At 36.8% G+C, this 20,523-nt stretch overlaps 2 protein-coding genes across 2 annotated transcripts in view; both read right to left on the bottom strand.

Annotated features, from left to right (window-relative positions):
• LOC132840435 (uncharacterized) overlaps window positions 1-20,523 on the bottom strand; it is a 370,465-nt gene that overhangs the window by 213,429 nt on the left and 136,513 nt on the right. The gene's annotated exons all lie outside the window — the stretch shown is intronic.
• Window positions 1-20,523, bottom strand: part of rpgrip1 (RPGR interacting protein 1) — a 31,043-nt gene that overhangs the window by 9,977 nt on the left and 543 nt on the right. Inside the window, exons 2-18 of the mRNA XM_060861652.1 lie at window positions 19,657-19,760; window positions 19,522-19,572; window positions 19,196-19,313; window positions 18,847-19,052; window positions 16,145-16,247; window positions 15,504-15,641; window positions 14,829-14,934; window positions 14,700-14,723; window positions 6,408-6,554; window positions 6,159-6,232; window positions 5,790-5,995; window positions 5,592-5,698; window positions 5,451-5,501; window positions 5,138-5,317; window positions 4,912-5,017; window positions 4,283-4,795; window positions 3,152-3,318 (exon numbers count right to left, since the gene is read on the bottom strand). Coding sequence (XP_060717635.1) covers window positions 3,152-3,318; window positions 4,283-4,795; window positions 4,912-5,017; window positions 5,138-5,317; window positions 5,451-5,501; window positions 5,592-5,698; window positions 5,790-5,995; window positions 6,159-6,232; window positions 6,408-6,554; window positions 14,700-14,723; window positions 14,829-14,934; window positions 15,504-15,641; window positions 16,145-16,247; window positions 18,847-19,052; window positions 19,196-19,313; window positions 19,522-19,572; window positions 19,657-19,723 — 2,364 coding nt within the window. The 5' untranslated portion in view covers window positions 19,724-19,760. The remainder of the gene's footprint in view (window positions 1-3,151; window positions 3,319-4,282; window positions 4,796-4,911; window positions 5,018-5,137; window positions 5,318-5,450; window positions 5,502-5,591; window positions 5,699-5,789; window positions 5,996-6,158; window positions 6,233-6,407; window positions 6,555-14,699; window positions 14,724-14,828; window positions 14,935-15,503; window positions 15,642-16,144; window positions 16,248-18,846; window positions 19,053-19,195; window positions 19,314-19,521; window positions 19,573-19,656; window positions 19,761-20,523) is intronic.

The following is a 20,523-nucleotide window of genomic DNA, read 5'->3' as shown; positions in this document are numbered from 1 at the left end:
CTACAATTTTAACTAAATTGCAAAATAATACTACAAACCTATAAAGCACTAAATGTATTGTAGTATGTGTTTAAGGCTCTCAGTTACCGGTCAGAAGAATGGAGTTCAATCCCCAGCAAGGGCCCTTGCGCAAGGCTCTTAAAACATTCTGCTGAGCTCTATAAAACCGTACAAACAAATGACAAAGGCTTCCTGTGTTTGAATCATTAGTTTCATGCCTGTCTCAGAGTTTTAAATTATACTGTTTTTTATTTTCGCATTCGTGTTTTAAATTATTTATTTTTCTATCACAGTTAATTTTATTCCTCTTCTTCAAGAGATGCTTTTTTGTTTCCTGTCTTCAAACATCTAACGGAGAAAACACTCTTTGGATCTTTTAAATATTCCAATCTGATTCAAAGGTATGTAATCATTAAGTATGGCAAACTTTCAGCTTGTCCAGTGTGTGAGCTTCAGGATGTTTAGTAATTATTCCTCTGTCATTAGCATTAATTTTACTTGTGATAAGTGTATTTTAGTTATCTCTCTGACAGAGAAGATTTCAGCTTTAGAGGTGTGCATCCAGATACTAGAGAGGATTAGCGATAGCAATAGTACTGAAGTTTCTGTAGGGGAAATTCTGGATGCCTTAGGCAGAGTTAGTAATCCCCCACGGGAACACCCCTCCTCTCTGCTTCACATGTCAAAATGGTTTGCTCTCCTCAGTAAAGCACTTTCTGAGAAACCTGAAAAAGCTCTGGTTATAGAAGACTCCATCGAAAGGCATGCAAAATTGGGGAGCCAGGGCGCCGGACTTAGCAGGTAATCTTAGGGTCTTAGGCAAGCATATACGTCTTTGTCAGTCAGAGCTTACTTTGAGTAATATTGTAGAGATGTGTAAATTAGTGTTGGCGATGTCCGATGCTGTAGTATGCTCTGGCCCCATCCCAATGCGGCATGGTTTACAGCTTACAGCAGGATATGGTCGCTGGACTGCGCAATGTCCAGGTGGTGCTCCAATAGATAATTGAAGCACTTTTACTCTTATTGTACTTTTTATGATGTTGCATGTCTTTTCATCTATTCTACTCTAAACGAGTTGTATAAAGACTCCATTATGCCAAACATGAATGCTTTTTTTAATTGATGAAGCAGCCGAATATTTAATTTTTATTTTGTGGGGATAACTTATTTCTAGAGAGTGTAAAAATGGTCAGCAAGTTTTTCAAGGGTAATTGTATTTGGTGAAGCTTTGGCTCATTTTTCCAGATGATTCGGTCAAGAATAGGAATACATTTTTCTTTTTTGTATATTTACATTGCATTACATTACTAATTCCTACCTGTCGGATATTTATATTTACATTACATAACAGCATTTAACAGACACCCTTATTCAGAGTGACATACAAAAGTGCTTTAAATTTTTTCAATGAACCCATCAATACTGGTTCACAGACTTAGGACTCCATCAGCCTAAAAGTCTGTTGTGCTGAATTAAAGCACTTTTTTTTAACTGTCCCATTATTCCCAGAATTTTGGTTCACTACTTCTGCAATCTTATTTAGCTTTGCTGCCATAAGCTCAGCTCTCTCTGTAAAGTTTCACATGCTACTCCTGAGATACCAGTGATCATGTCCCTTTCTGTTCTCCAGAGTCCTTATGGAGTTCTTAACAATTAATGGCCATTCACTGCTGGCTCACCCACTGGGACAGCCTGGAGATTCAAGGGATTGATGTGGATAGTAGTACTTAGTACTTGCACAAAGCCCCATAAAAGAACAGCTGGTAACATTAGCAAGATAAACTGCATTCTAAAAGGAGAATACATTTCCTGACTAATAATAGCATAGAGTACAGTTTTAAAAGGGATATTATTTGATAATCACACTATCCAGTGTAATTCAGATGAAGAAGGGTTCCCATTTGGTTCCTCAAAAGGGTTCGTCCAAATATTGTCCCAGTTGAGTTTTTCCTTGCCACTGTCAGCTTTGGCTTGTACAATAGGGATATACTGATAAATTTATGTCCTGAATTTATATTTTTGTAAAGCTGCTTTGTGACCATGTTTTGACCATATATTGCCATATAAATAAAATGTAATTAAATAATGGATTTTGGATCTTATTCTTTTTCTATGAGATTGCATGCAAAGATAATAGATTTGTGGTAGTGCACAATTCCCTTTGTTTAAAAGAATGCAGATTTTAGCAAACAATTAGCAATACCCTAGAAACTAACTGAAATATGATAGCAATCACTTAGCATACCATGCCAACAACCTAGCAACACCCAAGAAACCAGCTGTGATGGCATTGTAACTTACAACCTAGCAAAAACATGGAATATAATTATAAACAGCTAAAAACATAGAATCTACCTGGACTGTAATAGTAACCAAGTAGAAACACCTTAGAAACTAACTTGATTAGCATAGCACCCACGTATCAACAACCAAGGAAACACCTTTTATAATACAAGTTAGTAACAATAACAACAATCCGGAACATTATACTAATCTTAAACAGCTCTAGCAACCAACCAGAACACTACACCAACCACCTAGCAACAAACTAGAAACCACCCTCCTACTGTTTTGTAGACTGTCAAGCCAACAACAAATTTCATTCTAATAACATAACCTGGTCTTATAAGGCCATCCTTAAAAATATTTTGGTTTGCAGTAACAGTAAAAAAAAAAAAAAAAAAAAAAAAAAATTACAATTTTGGTGATGGTGATTACGTAGGTATGACTTTAAACAAATTATCATATCGTGACGTCACTGACTGGGTCTTCAACCCGTGCCTTCGGGCGCATCATTGCAAACCTTATTTTGATGCTGGGCAGTTTTTCCAGAACTTTGTGCCAAGTTAAAGCGGTGTCGAGCTGTTTTAATGAATTTTTTAGATGTACTATGGTGCCCGAACCCGTTAATATTATTTTAGTGCTTTTGTATTAGTTGTTTGAAAAGTAAAAAGGTCGGTCTTGATGTAAATTTACAACCGGCAAGTCGGTCGGACTTAAAGCAAAAAAAAAAAAAATATTGAGTCGGTCCTAAATTGACAGGGTCGGTCGGGTTACGGCAAACAAGAATATTTTTAAGGATGGCCTAATTGTCATTTATCTAGCACTTATAACATACATCACATAGATCATGTAAGATAGTATTTACTTCAGGCTGATTGTGAGTCCAGTATAAAGCTCTGTGAATGGGCAAATAGTCAGTCACGCTGTCCATATTTTTTCCTATCATTCTGTCTCTGTGAACATCTTTTGCCACCACTTCAGAAAACAGACGGAGCCAGAATTCCAGGATTCCTATTAGTTCCCCCTTGAATCCTATGGAGTTAAAAAAAAAAAAAAAAAAAGACACTGAATTTAACAGTGAAATTAAAACAGAAGTTAAAGTGCAGAGCTAGAGTAGTGCTAAACTCCTGTTTAATCTCACACTGAAAATAAGAGTGTAAAGAGTTGTGTGTGTTTATGAAAGGAGAAAAAGAGGTAAAGAGGGTGCACATGCTCTGCTGTAAAGCTGTGCAAGGGAGCTTATGGAAGTGTTTGCACTAAACTTATAACCTGGCTGCAAAATTTGTGGTTGCATATAAAAGTATGGTGGGGACTTTTTGACAGCAGCAGGAGGATGGTGAATGGGCAGCAAGAGAAAATATGAAACAATTTCCAAATTACATAATAGGTCGTTCCAAAGGGCAGTAATGGTACAGTAATAACATGTGGTGTGTAGAGCTTATTTTAATTACTAAGTGACCATGTTAGTGAAAAGTGAGTCTGCTGCATGGCAGAAATACACTTGCAGTGATCATTTACTCAAGGTCAAGTTGGAGCTTTGATGAACCTAGAAAATGCTGCAAGTGTATTTTTATCTTATTTTTATAGGGGGGCAAAATCTTTTCTTCAAAGTCTCAATGTTGGAGATTAGCAAAAGATAATTTGGCATTGATTTCACATTCAATAATTGACATTTTGTGAAAGCCAAGTTTGCAAATCTACAATTAAAGTCAAAACTGGCTTAATTTTTCCAGCAGGAAATAATCCAAATACATTAAAATCCACACACAATTTATTATTATTATTTTTTTTAAACAGAGAATAAAGCTTTCGACAAGGCCACCCCAGTCCACTGACCTACACCCATTGGAAACATGTGGGTTATAGAGCCAGGACCCTAGGTGGCAGAGAGACAGTGTAAAAAAGACTCCCAGAAGCATTATGTGACAGGATCCTATTTCTCTTTCCAAATGTGCTTTTGTTAAGTAAAACACACTATCCTTATTGTTCCCCTTACCTGTAATGTTCACTCTCCCTTTTACTTTTTCTCCACTGTGCTGTAGTGCTTGTATTAGGGGGATTCTTGCTCTGCCCTGGGTTATGAATTGCACTCCTCCTAGTGCCTGATGTACTTCAACATGTGCAAACACCCTTTGTCCCTCAAGCTTGGTGGGGATGTTGCCAGTAAGAACATAGCAGGATGTAAAGCCATAGTTTGGTTGTGTCCCTGAAACCAGTGGGGTTGAATGCATTTCAAAGTCAAGGAATGAGTAGGTACAAAATGTCACCACCTCATGGGGACCACTGGTACCCACAACTTCCTGCTCTCTCATGAGTCTTAGTCCCACAGGAGTGAACGTGGCTCCAATGAGACTAATTTCAAGCAAGGATCCTCCATCCTGGAGCCCATTTAAAATAGTATTCCCCTCCATAATCTGGTATGATTCCTGATCAACGCGTGTCCATGTGTATTGATGTGGCATATTCTGATTGCCGTTTCCAGGACGGTATGTTAAGTTTCTCAGCCAATCTGAAATAAAAAGCAAAGGAAAATATTGGTTGAAACCCTTTATTAGAAAAAGCAATATAAATAATATGTAGGTTTATTGAAAGATTGCAAATCTCATGTAGTCCCATGGGACTTACCTTGTAATCTGTTGATTTGAAGTGACAGTTTGTCTTTTTCAGTGACCTCTCTTTTTCTCCATTCTCTTTCCCTTTCAGCTCTCTCCCTTTCTATGTTCATGTAAGCCTAATAAAATGGAGCCATCTTGTCTATTGTAGTTATTATGCTAATTTCCATGCCAGAAATACAGTTCAGTGTATAATGGCCTTTTTTCTACATTTTATGTGTCTGTGTGTTTGTGGTTACCTGCAGGTCATTATTGATCCTCTGTTGCATAACCAATAATTCCCGAGTTTTCTGCAGCTCTAGTATGGTTTCCACATGAGAGACTTGTTGAGCAGCCAACTCTTTTGATTGGTCCTTGACCTTCTCATTACTCACCAGGAATGTCAGACCCTTACAACTCTCCTGCTGCAGTCGAAAAGCCTAAGAGGAAGAGGTACAGAGAGAGACAGAAGCAGATCAATTAAATTAAACACATTTATTCAATTATAAATGTAATAATAAATGGTAATATTTAAAACAGATTGTAAAATAAATGTAGCATAAGCAAACCAACCTTTATCTGCATCAGAATTTCACTAAGGTCTTCCACATCTGTCTGAAAATCCTTTAACACAAAGGAGTTGACAAAAATTTAGACCATCAATATTTGCCATTATTTGCAAAAATAATACATTTTTACTTAAATCACTTTTACTTTTGATACTCTGTCTAGTCTCTCTTGTAGGGATGTCACATTCTGTCTGCACTGTAGCACTTCTTGCTCCAGGAATTCATGTTTTTCTCTAAGGGTAGTGGTCATGGCTAAATGAGAAAGCAATTAAGTTATGGAAAGTTGCAGTATGAATAGACTATTCATGAAATCATGCCTCAAGTTACCTTCTCACTAGCTTACCCCTTTCTTGTGCTCTTTCTATTTGACTTGTTTCATAGTCTTCCACCGCTCTCTTTTTTTCCTGCTTCAGCTTTTCTCTCTCACTTTTCTCATCTTCTAGCTTTTTCTTCAATACCACCATTTCAGCTTTACAGTTCTCCACCTCCTGTGCATCACTCTCTTTTTCACTCTCATGTTCATTCTGTTGGCTACGGCCAGACAGTGTTCTGTGGTAGAAATCAATAAACATTTCATTATGATTATTTCTCATTCAAACTTGCATAGCTTGAGTGCATTCAAATGGGCTTTTCAAAAACATGCTTCCATTGAAAAGTCGTCAGTGTATAATTGTGTTGCTTGTGATGTACTGTAATGGAAGTGGAAACTCACCTATGCAGTAGTGCATTATAGCTCCTCTTCAGGATATTTCTTTCCCCTTCAATGTCTGAGACCTTCTCCTGGAGCTAAGAAAATGATTATAGTGGTTATAAAATCAACTGTTGTGTGTGTAATTATATATATATATATATATATATATATATATATATATATATATATATATATATATATATATATATAAATAAATAAATAAGAAGCAGTCCTGAATTCGCCAGTATCAGAGTGGCATGACTACAATACCTCTGCCAAGCTGTGAAGCGAGATAGTGGCAGTATTAAGCTGACCTTCTAGGATCAGTGCCTTCTTTTTTTCCTGTTTTAATTGCTCATTAAGCTGCCCCACTTTTCCCAGCAAGGCCTCCTGGTTCACCTGCACTGACCTCTGGCCCTATGGTACAAATATAAGAGGGAGAACAAAAAAAAACAAAACAGCATATACAATACGTAATTAGTATTAACAAAAAAAGAAGTGAAGACAAAATTAGAAACAAACATTATATAAAATTCTCCTAGGCAATATTAGATAAATTTAAAATCATTCCTTGTGAAATATTTTTAAAAACATCTGTTAAAGAGCTTTCTGAAAAGAAAAAAAAAAATGGGTGTCGTGGCGGCATTCAAGGCAGTGCAATCCAACAAAGTGTGCTTTAAAAACAGGATTTGAGCAATAATTGCATGTTGTTTGCAATTCTCCTTTTATTAAAAACAAATGCATTTAGAATGACCTAACCGAAATCTTGTATAAAAAGTGTAGTCACCTCTACTCTCAAAAAGAACACGTAAAAACCTTTCATTAATGATTGGATCAACGTCATATGACCTACTATTAATACAATTGTCCCATTCGTCATGTTTGGTTTATATCTAGATTTTGTGCCCTTTGAGGTCTGATGGAGGAATGAGAGTCTATAATTCTCAGAGAGCTTTATTTGTTTAACACCTGCTTGTTCATTACAGAATATCCCATGTGGCCTGAGATCCAATTAAATAAAATTTCGTTCTTTTTCCTTTAAACAAGTTTTGTTAATATATTGGCAGTTGTTGTTTTGTAGAGTTGGGAGCAATGCATGAGCTTCAGCAGTAAAGTCTTTTTACTGTAACAATTTGTAAACCTAATTTTGCTGTATACTTTTAAAAATTTTTTTCTAATTACCATGTCATTATTTCGACTTACTACTTGTTATTTCAACGTAGTCTCTCATTAGGTAATGATATTTTGACACATTTCCCACAATCCATCAATAGGCCTAATTTACAGTACACACTGTCATTAAGACACAAAATCAGTCATTTGTAATTAATTTAATTGAGATACAATTCCTTGCCCACTGGTCTCCATATGGTCAACACCACTGCCCCAAGCATGCCTTTCAGTTACACTTCCATACTACCATGGTTGAAAGCCCAGACACCACAAAACCAATGATTGGTCCCAAGGAATACCAGGACCTATAGGAGGCTTTCAGTAAAGAATGCACCACCAAACTGCCTCCCCACAGCCCCTGGGATTACTGTATTTATCTGCTGCCAAATACCACACCAACCAAGAACAGATATCCACCCCTGAAACACACCCAGAAAAGAAGGATGGTGGTTTGCAACCGTCATAGATTACTGTGTGCTAAACCTGATCACAATCAAACACCCCTAGCTCAACTAGCCATAGAGCAACTCCAGGAGGTCCAGATATTCTCAGATTTGGAACTAATACAACCTGTTTCCAACATGGGAGGAAGATGAGTGGAAAGTGGCTTTCATAACTTTACACGGCCACTACAAATACCGTGTAATGCCATACAGACTAACTAACATGGCAGCGTTGTTCCAGTCATTTGTCAATGAAATTTTCAGGGACCTTCTGAACAAGTGCATTTTCATCTACTTAGGCAAAATACTGACATACTCAAAAACCTAGATTCACGTAGCCCAAGTACAAGAATTGTTACAAAGACTATTACAGCACAGCCTGTTTGTTAAAAGGGAAGAAGTGTGAATTCCGCCAGCACACAATCGTGTTCCTGGGGTACATCAGAAGCTAGGGAGAGAAGAAAGATCATGGGTAAAACACAGGAGACACCACCCTCACCACTGAATTTTACTTGGCACATCCCAACTGAACTATCCCTAATTTTTCATGCAACTATGCCACTCAAGATGTTCCATATCATCTCAAGAGTAATTATATTTGATGACCAGGACACAAGCCCAGCACCCCTTGAAGATAAATGTTTGAGAAGTATGGGACAAGTGGGTGTGTCTCCTGCTGCTGTACAATCAGGGCACTGTTGTGACTATGGATGAGCATCTGATCCTGGTCAGAAGTTGCTGTGCCTAAAACAGTACATGCCTAGTAAACCAGGGAAATATGGCATAAATCATAGGGCAGAATTCAATGCCAGGACCAGCTAGGCTTGGTAAATGCAAAATATACAGTGGCAAACCTGCTGATGGAAAGACAAAAAAAAATAAATTAGGTCAAAATGTCTCTTTACATGACAGAAGGTCTACAGAGACAAACCATCACCTGTGACAACTTTATGTATGCTTGTGGCCAGGAACTGCTTAAGGAAAAGCTGACCTTAAGGGATCAATCAGGAAAAACAAACCTGAGGTTCCAGCTGCATTGCTGCTGGAAAGAAACAGGGCACAATGTTCATCCAAGTTAGCTTTTACTGAGACATATGCACTTGGGTAATGCTGTCCCAAAAACAAAGTGCTTCTGATGAGCATTCTGTAAGCAATTCTGATGGATACTGCTGTAAGCTCCAGGAAAGACAAAAAGTCCCAAATCACCCTAAACTATAACCATGTACATTTACAGTATTGGCAGATGCCCTTATCCAGAGCGACGTACGAAAGTGATTTTAAGTCTCAATCATTGAATACATTAAATCATTGAATGTTTTTTTTTTTTTTTAAACACACACATACAACCAACAGGGTAGAAACCAGAACAAATACAGTCGACCACCTCAACAATAAAAAAAATTACTACACCCTTATTTTACAAATACTGTACAGTGCCTTGCAAAATACTCACCCCTTTGGCTTTTTCCTATTTTTTTGCATTACAACCTGGAATTTAAATGGATTTATTTTCAAATGATTTGATTTACACAACATACTTGCAATTTCTAAGATGCAAAATATATTTTAATGAGAAGCAAACAAAAATAAGGCCAAAAAAACAGAAAACGTGGGTGTGCATAACTATTCACCATTCAAAGGTAGAGCCACATTTTGTAGCAATTACAGCTGCAAGTCTCTTTGGTGTGTCTGTATGAGCTTAGCACATCTAGCCACTGGAATTTTTGCCCATTCTTCCAGGCGAAACTGCTCCAAATCCTTTACGTTGGATGGGATTCACTGGTGTACAGCAGTCTAAGTCAGACCACAGATTCTCTATTGGATTGAGATCTGGGCTTTGACTGGGCCATCAAAACACATTTAAATGTTACTCCCTAAACCATTTGAGATTTGCTTTAGCAGTGTGTTTAGGGCTATTGTCTTTTCCAGTCTCATTTCTTCAGTTTTATTCAAAAATTGCTCTGTATTTTGCACCATCCATCACACTTTCAATTCTGACCAGTTTCCCAGTGCTGATGAAAAACAATCATACAGCATGATACTGCCACCATACAATATCCAGACATGGCATTTTCTTTTATGAAGTTAAATTTTAGTCTCACCTGATCACACTAACTTCTTCCATACATTTCCCCACGTCTTTTGGCAAACTCAAGACGTTCTTTCTTGTTTTCTTCTTTAAGCAAGGGCTTTCTTCTGGCCACTCTTCCATAAAGCCCAACTCTGTGGCATGTACGGCTAATAGTGGTCCTTTGGACAGACACTCCAATCTTTGCAGTTGAAGCTCTCCAGCTCCTTCAGGTTTACTGTTGGTCTTTTGGATGCGTTTCAAATTAATGCCATCCATGGTCGGTCTGTGAGTTTTCTTGGGTGGCATACTCTTGGCAGGTTTACCGTGATGCCACATTCCTTCCACTTTGCTTTGGTGGATTTAATGGATATTTAAAGTTTTCAATATTTATTTGTAACTCAACCCTGATTTATACTTTTCTACAATTTTGGTCCTGACCTGTTTGAAGAGCTCCTTGTTCTTCATTGTGCTGTTTGCTTGATGCTGCCTTTTGCTCAGTGGTGTTGTAGACTTTTCAGAGCAGGTATTTATGTAAGCTGAGATGATGTGACACTTAGACTGCAGACAGGTGGACTTAATTTAATTAATTATGTGACTTCTTGAGGTAATTGGTAGCAACAGAACTTTAGGAGCTTCATAGCAAAAGGGGTGAATACAAATGATCTCCTAAAAGAGGAAGTACCGATTCTGCCCCTGCAGAAGTGACATCAAGCCTTAGGTGCAACAAATGCAAGGCATATATTTGCAAAATAAATACCATTATAATAAGAAACTGCCACTCATACAAGTCTGTGATAACCCAACATAATAGTTTCCGCTTAATTACTCAAAAACATGGCATCATTTCATGTAAATGAGGTCTATTGACAATAATTCCATAAACAAATGCAATGCTTGTATTAATGAGCTGAAATGAAGTTGGCTAAAACGCAGAACTCAGAATTGTTTGATGCATGTTATGTGTTGTAAACAGTTAAACCATATTGGGTTATACTGGGTTTTTTGTCCCGGGAGGACAACAGTTGTCATTATGTGCCTCTATTAAAAAATCTGAAATGGATTCATAAAAGTATTATGATGAACACTGACATATACCAGTCGGTCATGGAACAGTACAAATAATGATCGACAAATCAACAAAAGGGTAAGGATGGGCAACTGGAACAATAACAAGACAACAGCAATAATCACAGTAACCAAAGCTGTTACTCGAGAGGACTAATGCATGTTCTCTCCTGCATCTCGTTTAAAAACTAGCTGGAAACTGTATTATCTGCAAGCATGGCTGCCTCACTCATGTAAATGAAAACGTACCCCTTCAGGCCAAAAGCAAGCACTGGGGTGAGCCTAAGAAAGAAAAATAAATAAATAAAAAGACAGACACACTAAAAGGGACATACTGTAACACTGACCTATATAGCATTAAATGGTCAAGTGCTTTGAACATTTTTTATGATCCATCAGGTCTACTTCGATCAAAATTTGCAAGTTATACGTTAACTCAAGTAGTAAAGGTTGCAGCATGGGGCAGAAAGTTCTATTACAAAGCCGTGCAGTTGTGGAACAGACTTCCAATTACTGTTTGGGAATTTACTTGAATAGTGAATATGAATAGTTTTTCATAATTAAAGGAGCAGATCTGGAGGGTTATGGGCAAAGAGTGTTTTGGTGAGCTGGGATGTTTGGATGTTGTTGAGAGAGGTGGTCCTGATGGTTTCTGAGAGGGAGAAGCTGGGACCAGAATTAAAACAAACTTAAAAGTGTTGTTTAATCCACACTCTCTATTTCAGAATACAAATGCAACTCAGTTTCAAACTGAATTTTCATATGTGTTTGCCCTCCTGCCTGGTTTCAGTAACTTCATATTTATTAATTTCATTCAAAATCTTCTTTTCCCTTATGATTGTATTACATTACTTTTATTTTGAATATATTCATTAATAACTGTTTGATTTCATTGTATAGTCTTGTAATTAAACCCTATAACGCCAATTGTATCATATTTGATATAGGAATTTTAGTGATTTCACAAATTTTTTTTTGTGTTGAGAATATGTGTATCAAATATGATAAATCAGGTGTAATTTAGCTGAGTCATTACTGTATTGCATTTCATGATGCAATCTGCATTATTCCTGCCACAATGCCCAATACAATGTTTTAATTATTTAATTAAAATTTAATTTAATGTTTTATGTAATTTTTGTACATCGAACCAAACGTTGTTTTTTGCTAATAATTGTCTTTTGTCAATTGTTAATTTTCATTAACACAATTAAACGATTATCATATTCTATACAGTATGGTATAGATCTATATATTTATATATATCTTATATATAATCTATAAGTTCATCTTTGTTAGACAGAAACCAACAGTTTATTGCCTTCCACAAGGTGAAATAAAAAGGTCATAAAAAAGGTTCCTGTTTGGAAAAAAAAGAAACTCCAAATCAAAATCAAAATGCCTCATGTATCAAATATGATCCAAAAAAAATATGTGTGTAAATGGTCATCAAAAACATTGGCTGTATTTTGGTTAAGGGCCCAGTAAACACTTCAATTTCCAAAAACAGAATTTTCTGTCAACTATTTCATTACCGAAATTGCAGTACATTACTGGTAATGGCATATTCTCCTCTCTCTCAGTTCAGACTAAGATGAGCTGGGATGAGGTTGTCGCATAGCTCACAGAGCTAACTTTCACAGATTCTAAAGTTAATGGAGAAAGCCACAAAATGTTTATAAACAGAAATTTCCCATTTGTGCAAAGAATAAAGAGCTAGTGACCAGCTACAGAAGTGTCCATTGTCCTTCACGCACAATGCAAACAGTCACCCCATCCCGTTACACTAAACTCCTGTGAACAGTGGCCTTCTCCACACTACTGGAGTCTCACAAATTTATCCCTCTTCTTTTTGCCATGTTCAGGCCCTATTCCAACACCATATTAATTTCCAACTATTCACTGTACAAGTCTCTGCTTATTTAGAATACATAGTAATTTTTCAGAACATCTGACATGGGCACATGAAAGATGTCCTGGTAGCCTTGAGACAGTGAGACACTGATAGCAAATACAGATGGCAAGTACAGTATGTATGGGTGTGTCAGCAAATGGATAATATAGCAAAGATTAAGGTGTTTCAGACATAGTGTCCTCATTACAATAGAGCACCAGATCTGGTCCAGTAGAAGGACTTAATCAGAATTTACTCAGGTAAAACTTTGTTAAAACTGCACTTTGTGGTGGAATGCCTGTGCATTCTACTAACTCTCTCCCTAATCTCTTGTAGTCTGAGGCCTCATTCCTTAAGTGAGTGAAGGTATAGTCTAGTAGAATAGTAGAAATAGAATGACTGGCCATCACCATAATTATAACATAATTGTATTATCGGGTTGGGATGCTTTACTGGGAAAAATTAGTCAAAGTTTTGGGCAATATTATTATTATTAATATTATTATCTTCATCACCATCAGTGCCTTTCCATGACTGATGTACTCAGCAGCGCGGCTCTATGTACTCAGGTCCCACTATGAGCCAACAACATCACCAGGACATCATCTGGCATCCTTCATGGATCCTATCATTATATTATCAACAGCATGTATGGCATTTGGCAGATGCCCTTATCCAGTGCTGCCAAATTACAAACTTACAAACTCACAAACTTTCAGCTCAGAAGTCCAACACCTTAAAGGCAGGGTCTCCGATTTTTGAAAGCCAATGTTGACATTTGAAATCACCAAAACAAACACGCCCCTAACCCAAATGGGTATTGATAGCTCCGCCCACACATACATACGCAACAAATAATGGAAAGATAATGGCAAATAATGGAAAGAAATGTGTCTTTATCATAGCTGAAGGAAAGAGCAATACGATTGCAGATAAACAAACAAGCAAAAATGACACACAAGCATAATCATGCAAAGGACGGCATATATTAGTTGTGTGAAACAAAGCAAAACCAACGTTACTCACCTATCGAGAAGGAAAAAAGCGCCTCGGCGTCTTAAGTAAAGTTGGCCGCATATTCACAGATTCGAGTTTCCAGAGTCAATAACATAGAACTCCTGAGCTAAACGCTGTTACTACACAAAACGCGGTTGTAGCTGCGTCTCTACATTACTACGATAGAAAAGAGGTGTTATTTGTGTAGTAACAGCGTTTAGCTCAGGAGTTATTGACTCGGGAAACTTGAATCTGTGAATATGTGACCAACTTCCTGCTCCTTCAGTTCTCTCCAGCGCTGGAAAGCTGATCCTATATTAACACGTCCTACTTCTTGCCTTATCGTAAGCCTTCGCTTTCTTTCTTTGTTTTTATCCTCCATGTCAATGTTAAAACCGCTTTCTGCTAATGTCACACATGCGCACTGAACACTCTCTCCGCCGCATATTGACAAGCCCCGCCCCTTTTCGCTCATTGGCTACACGTTTGTTTTGATTTTTGTTTTGATTTTTGTTTATTATTCGACCCGACTCAGTTTTCTGAAGCATTTCTAAAAATCGGAGACTGCCTTTAACCACTAAGCTACCACATATACACCTCTATACATATACATCCTCATACACCCAAAAATACCGTAAGAAATAGACTACATACACAGCAGTATGCTAGTTTTTATTGCCAGCTCAACAGCACTTGCTGTTTTGGACTGTCTCAAATTGTCTGCTCTCTCAGTAATGAAGCTTATTTTGTTTGCAGTTTTGTTGCAGCCCCAACAGTTTCTATGTGTCATACAAAACTCACACATTCTGATAATAAACTGGCTAACAGCTATAACAAATTATTATATATCCCTTATTATATTTCTTATTACTCATTATAATGGGTATTATTCACAACAAGGAAAACTTCTTAAAACTCACCTCTTCCAGCTGGGTCTCATAAGCCTTATGAAGCAGAAAAAAAGACATACCACAACATCAACATAGATTGAAGAGATTAATCGATGCAAAGTCTGTTATTGATCTCATTACATTTTTCCAAAGGCCCACCTGTTTTAGAACTGTAAACTTTTCCTTAATGACCAAAAGAGCAGTCCTTTCATTAGACAGCTGTTTCTGCAGCCTGATCACATTTATATTATTTTTTATGGAAAGTCTGCAATCAACAGATAAAAAATTAGCTCCCTAGGTGTACTTGTGATTATGTACAAGTGTATATGTGCAGTCGTTTAAAGTAATTTTAATAATTTGTAATTTGTACTGTGTGGCCAAAAATATGTAGACACCTAATCATCATATGTACATATGGGCCTTCTCCTAACTGCTGGCACAATATTAGAAGAACAGAGGTGTATTTAATGTCTTTGAATGCTATAGTATCATAATTTCCCTTCACTGGAGCTAAGGGGCTCAAACAGCTGTGTACTAAACAAGATATAGTTCGCTAATTGTGCCCTTAACTTAACCCCATTAAACATATGTTGGATGAAGTGGAATGTTTAATGAACTTCAGGCCACCTCACCAGACATTATGCATTACCTCACTGATGCTGAATAGATAAAAACCCAAAGCCATGGTCCAAAATCTATTGAAAAACCTTGTCCAGAAAATAAGGGCACATCTGGATGGTCAGGTGTCAAGTACTTATGTACTTTTGCATTTTCTAAGTGTCATATACTTATTTTCCCACTACTTTTAGTTTACCACAGACAGTTTTTCATTACCTAAGTTCATCAACTTGCCGTTTGTTCGATTCTTCCATAGGGTATTGTAGTTTTTTCTCCTTTAGTTGAAAGGTTTCTCTGAGGGATTGAATAGCCAGTTCAAGCTCTGTTAATCTCACTGCCTCTGGTTCTGTAAAACTAAGAGAAGAGCAAAGCTCTGGTAAGTAAGTACATTGTTCTTGGGTATAATTATACAATCACATATTTGCATAAATGTGGATCAAAAGAAATGGTCAAGCATTACAGAATAGTTTGTGATTTTTGGTAGATTTCAATTTGATTAGACTCTGTATGTTAGAATTGACTTAAATGCAATTAAATGTGTATACTGAAATTGTGCACATTGAGCATCATGTGATATGAATATATTTTTGTATAAATTCTTAGAATAAGGGTTTGCATAAGAAATTTGGCATTCATTAAAATCCTGTAAATTCTGACAAAATGCAAAACACATTTTTATTTTTTATTTTTTAAACTGTATCTTATTTTGTCTTAAAAATAAGCAAACTACACAATCAGAAATACCATTAAAGCATAATAAACAACTAACTAAGTAATTAAGTACATTAAGTACAGTTACAGAGATTGAAATATATATCATCTGTACTCAACCATTAATCAAAGAAATATTAACATACAGTCTTTTAGTCTGTCTTTTGTAATCATCCATGGAGCTGAGCGAATAGTGTGCTGGGACAGTTTGAGTTGTCTGTGTGGCTTCTCCCTCTTGTACACCCTGTCCTAAAACATATAATTGATCCAGATAAACAATACATTATTAAAATCAGTTTACTGTAACAGTAACGAGGATAAAGCGATTACGGAAGATGAATGTATTACTCGGGTTGTAAAGTGGCATTCCAAACCCTGAAAGTGTTGTATAGTGCCTGTGGAGATGAGAGAGTGTGTATGTGCATGAGACAAGAGTATACTACACTATATTTCCAAAAATCTTTGACACCCTGCCAAACCATTGAATTCAGGTGTGCCAATCACTTCCATGGCCAGAGGTGTGTAAAATCAAGCACCTAGGTATGCAGACTGTTTCTACAAACATTTGTGAAAGAATGAGTCACTCTCAGGAGTTCAGTGAAAGTACAGTTTCCACCTGTACAATAAGTCCATTCATGAAATTTCCTCACTGCTAAATATTCTATTGTCAACTGTTTGTGGTATTATAACAAAGTGAAACTGTTATAGCTGCAAAGGGTGGGTCAACTCCATGTTAAACCCTGCAGATTAAGAATGGGATGTCATTAAAATTCATGTGCATGTAAAGGCAGAAATCCCAAAACCATTGGCAATATAGTGTATGAATCTTGTCCTTCTCCAATTGAGCATGAACATACTGAATACCTGTTAGTATAGAAGTATAGGGAGTAAATATGCCGCATCCATGGATTTGGACTATAATCAGACCTCAATCCACCAAGGCCTATTTCAAAGCATGACAGTGGATGGAGCATTATGGGTGAAGGTGTCTTCTACCGGCACTTTACAAAAAATTATACTGAAACTCCTGCCCCCGAATACACTCCACAATATGTTCAACTCTCTTTCCCTCCGCCAACAGCCAATGCAATGCATCCACATGTCACCCATCTGAGGGGTGGTCCAAAGTGCGTTCTGGTGGCTGACACTTGGCCAGGTCATCAAGACAATGTCTATGACTGGGATTTATCAATGTGTCAATGACTGAGCCTAATCTCCAACACACCGTTACTTGCCTGCTGGACTTTTAGAACCACTTCCCACACCACAATGGCCCTGGTTTCACCTAGCATTTGATTTTGTCACTGATCTCCCGAATTCCAGTGGGTGCAATACTTTACGGGTTATGGTGAACCGTTCCTCTAAAGGCTGCAGGTTTGTGTCGCTCAGAGGACTTGGTCATGGACACAGCTAAAGAACTATGTAAACACATGTTCCCGATATATGGCCTTCCGGAGGATATACAGTATTCTCCAACCGGGGACACAGTTCACGGCAAGTGTATGGAAAGCCTTTTGCGATCAATTTGGTATTAATGTCAGCTTCACCTCAGGGTACTACCCCCAATCAAATTGCCAGGTGGAGCATGTAAACCAGGAATTGAATCGCTATCTAAGGCCTGCTTAAACAGGCTTGTTCCTGTCTGCAATAATATCCTACCCTGGGGGGAATAAGCTCAGAACTTTCTGATCCACTCGTCCACAGGCTTTACTCCCTCTCAATGTGTGCGGGTGTACCAACCGCTCTATCTGGGTTGCGCAATTGCCAGTGTATTTATACCAGTTTCTCTTTTAGTACTATGCAAATATTGTTAGTTCTTCTACTCTACCAAGCTGTTTCATTGTTCCATTGGTACTGTTTCTCTGTGTTTGACCTTGTTCTCTTATTTTGGATTTACTCATGTTGGATTTGCTTTTTGTATTGTTTGCTTCGTTGTTTGTTTATTCTGTGTATTCTTTATGCCCTGTGTAATTTGTTTAAATGAAACTATAATTTAATATAAAAGTGTTTGTGGAAAATAGAAAATAGATAGATATATATGTATATAAAACGTTGCACATTATCATGTATATAACACATTAAATTTAAAATTATATTTACCATACTTATCCGCATTCCTTCCCATTCATTGCATATTGTCCAGATCTGTTTATATTCCTACTTTTGTATTTATCCTTATTCTCCAGAATCATAGATCTATGTTTATTGTTTATTTTCTCTCTTTATTTATCCTTTTCAAAGCACCTACATTTTACATTTTACATATTAATTTCTATTGTATTTCTTCTCACTACAAGGAACAGTCGTAAAACACATTTTACTACATGTCATATTATGTATGTTTATGTATGTGACAAATAAAATTTGAATTTGAAATCCTTTGCTCAGGAAAAGGCCATAAATGCTATCAATCTAAATGACTCCCCATCAAGAGACTGAAAATAATAATTTCTTCCATTGCCTTGGCCACTTTGCAATATCTGTATCTTCAATCATATGTTCATTTCAAACCTGTACTTGAATGACTGTCTGCATGGGGATATACATTGCTTATTATAATAAAATCACAAATCGCTGATCAAATTTACATTTACACTGTGAGCTGACTATCAACTCCTGGCTTTTTACTGCTTACAACTGGTTCATTAAACCTCTGAAAAAATGCTTTTGGGAAACAATCACACAACAAGCTCGTACGTTTTACTCAATAAGTTTCAGTGTTTTATGGAAACCCACTCAAGAACATGATATAAGGACTAAGAGAGCAGACGTTATATACAGATAGTAACAAATTTAAAACATAAATCAGATTTTTTTTAAAACAGAATACCCTGCAATCACTTCTCACCCATCTGTGGACTTTGGTGAGCTTGTTGACACAGAGCTGGGATCTGCTTTCTGGCCATGTTAAGTTTTCTCTCCAACACCTCCTTCTGGCTTTCCAGAGTAACTACATGGTCCTTCAGCTCCTCAATAGAGTCTTTATTGCCAATATTTTCCCTCCCAGACAAACCAGAATGTTTGTTCCTCAGGTTTGACAATTTAGTGGAGAACCTTATAGAGAAAGACACAGAAATTAACTGCTTGGCTCTACAGTGTATGTATGGCTTGTAATGGTGTGTGTGTGTGTTCGTGTGTGTGTGTACAGTACATATACTGCACAACTTTTGTGTTTAATGATTGTGTATATATTTGACCTGTATAGCTTCTGCTCTATCATATGAACATGTTGTTTGAGGAGTGCGCTCTCCTCCTTTAGACAGAGATATTGGTCCTCAAGCTGCTTCTGTGATACGTTGGACACATATTGAAGGTCTGAGATGTGCAAGAGGTGCAATATAAAAGATGAAAAATCTCAATTATTAAATCCAGGCTTTGGATTATACAAGTATAGTATAATCTCAATCTCTCAATCTCAATTATTCTATAATTATAATTATAGTTTTTTATGTTATATATTTTATTGATTACATAGTACAGAAAGTGATTTAGATCCTAAAATTAATTGATTCATGGGCCTTACCTTTACTTTTCCGGACTTTTAGTGTTCTTCTTGAGGACCTCACATATTCTTCTGAATGTTAGACAAAAATGATCATTTTTTAGTTTAATGGTGTTAACATAAAGATGATTTTATTAATATATATCACAGAAAAACCTTGCATGACAGGCATTGATAATCCTTTCAGCTCCTTATCACTTGCTTCAATGGTTCTCACTGTCATACACAGTCATGTTTTGTTTATTCGATTTCTGCAGCTTCTGAAACACAGACACAAAAATCTCACTGGTAATGATTTCAATTAGTTCAGCTTGTCTTAGCACTCAGAGCTTGTATTTACTTTAGATTAAAAGCATCAATGTATGCATGAGATCCTGCAAATATTTCAATTCAATTTCAATTAAATTTATTTGTATAGCGCTTTTAACAATTCCCATTGTCTCAAAGCAGCTTTACAGAAGTATGGAAACAGAAGAGAGAAAAAAAAATAAAATAAATATATTTCAACGAGAAGAAAAAATAAAGATAAAAATAAATAAATGAATATATACAATTAAAGTTTAAAACTAATGTTAAAATATTAACTTAAAATTTAAAATACTATATATCTATCCCTCGGAGTCGGAGTCGAAGGCAGCAAGGGAAAAACTACCTGAGATGATATGAGGAAGAAACCTTGAGAGGAAACAGACTCAGAATGGAACCTCATCCTCATTTTGGCGACACTGGACAGTAAATAATGTAAATGTACAGTAAAATACACTTTCTATACTCACTCACTCTCACTGACTCATTTTCTACAGCTTATCCGATGTCCTTTCTACAACAGTTCATAATTGTGCGACCAAGAGCTCCTGATTAACTAATGGATCATTGCAAACTCTGAGATTAGAAAAGACCTGATTGCTGATAAAGACCAGACCATACAAAGAAGGCATGACAATCTCCAAGCAGCACCATCCACAACAATCCCATGAGACAATGGCTGACCATGCAGATCAATCCCTGGAAGGGTGACCACCT

Source organism: Tachysurus vachellii, chromosome 25, assembly GCF_030014155.1.
Source record: "Tachysurus vachellii isolate PV-2020 chromosome 25, HZAU_Pvac_v1, whole genome shotgun sequence".
NCBI classification, from domain to species: domain Eukaryota; kingdom Metazoa; phylum Chordata; class Actinopteri; order Siluriformes; family Bagridae; genus Tachysurus; species Tachysurus vachellii.
Note: the sequence above shows the minus strand (reverse complement) of the source record. Positions and strands in the feature narration are given on the sequence as shown.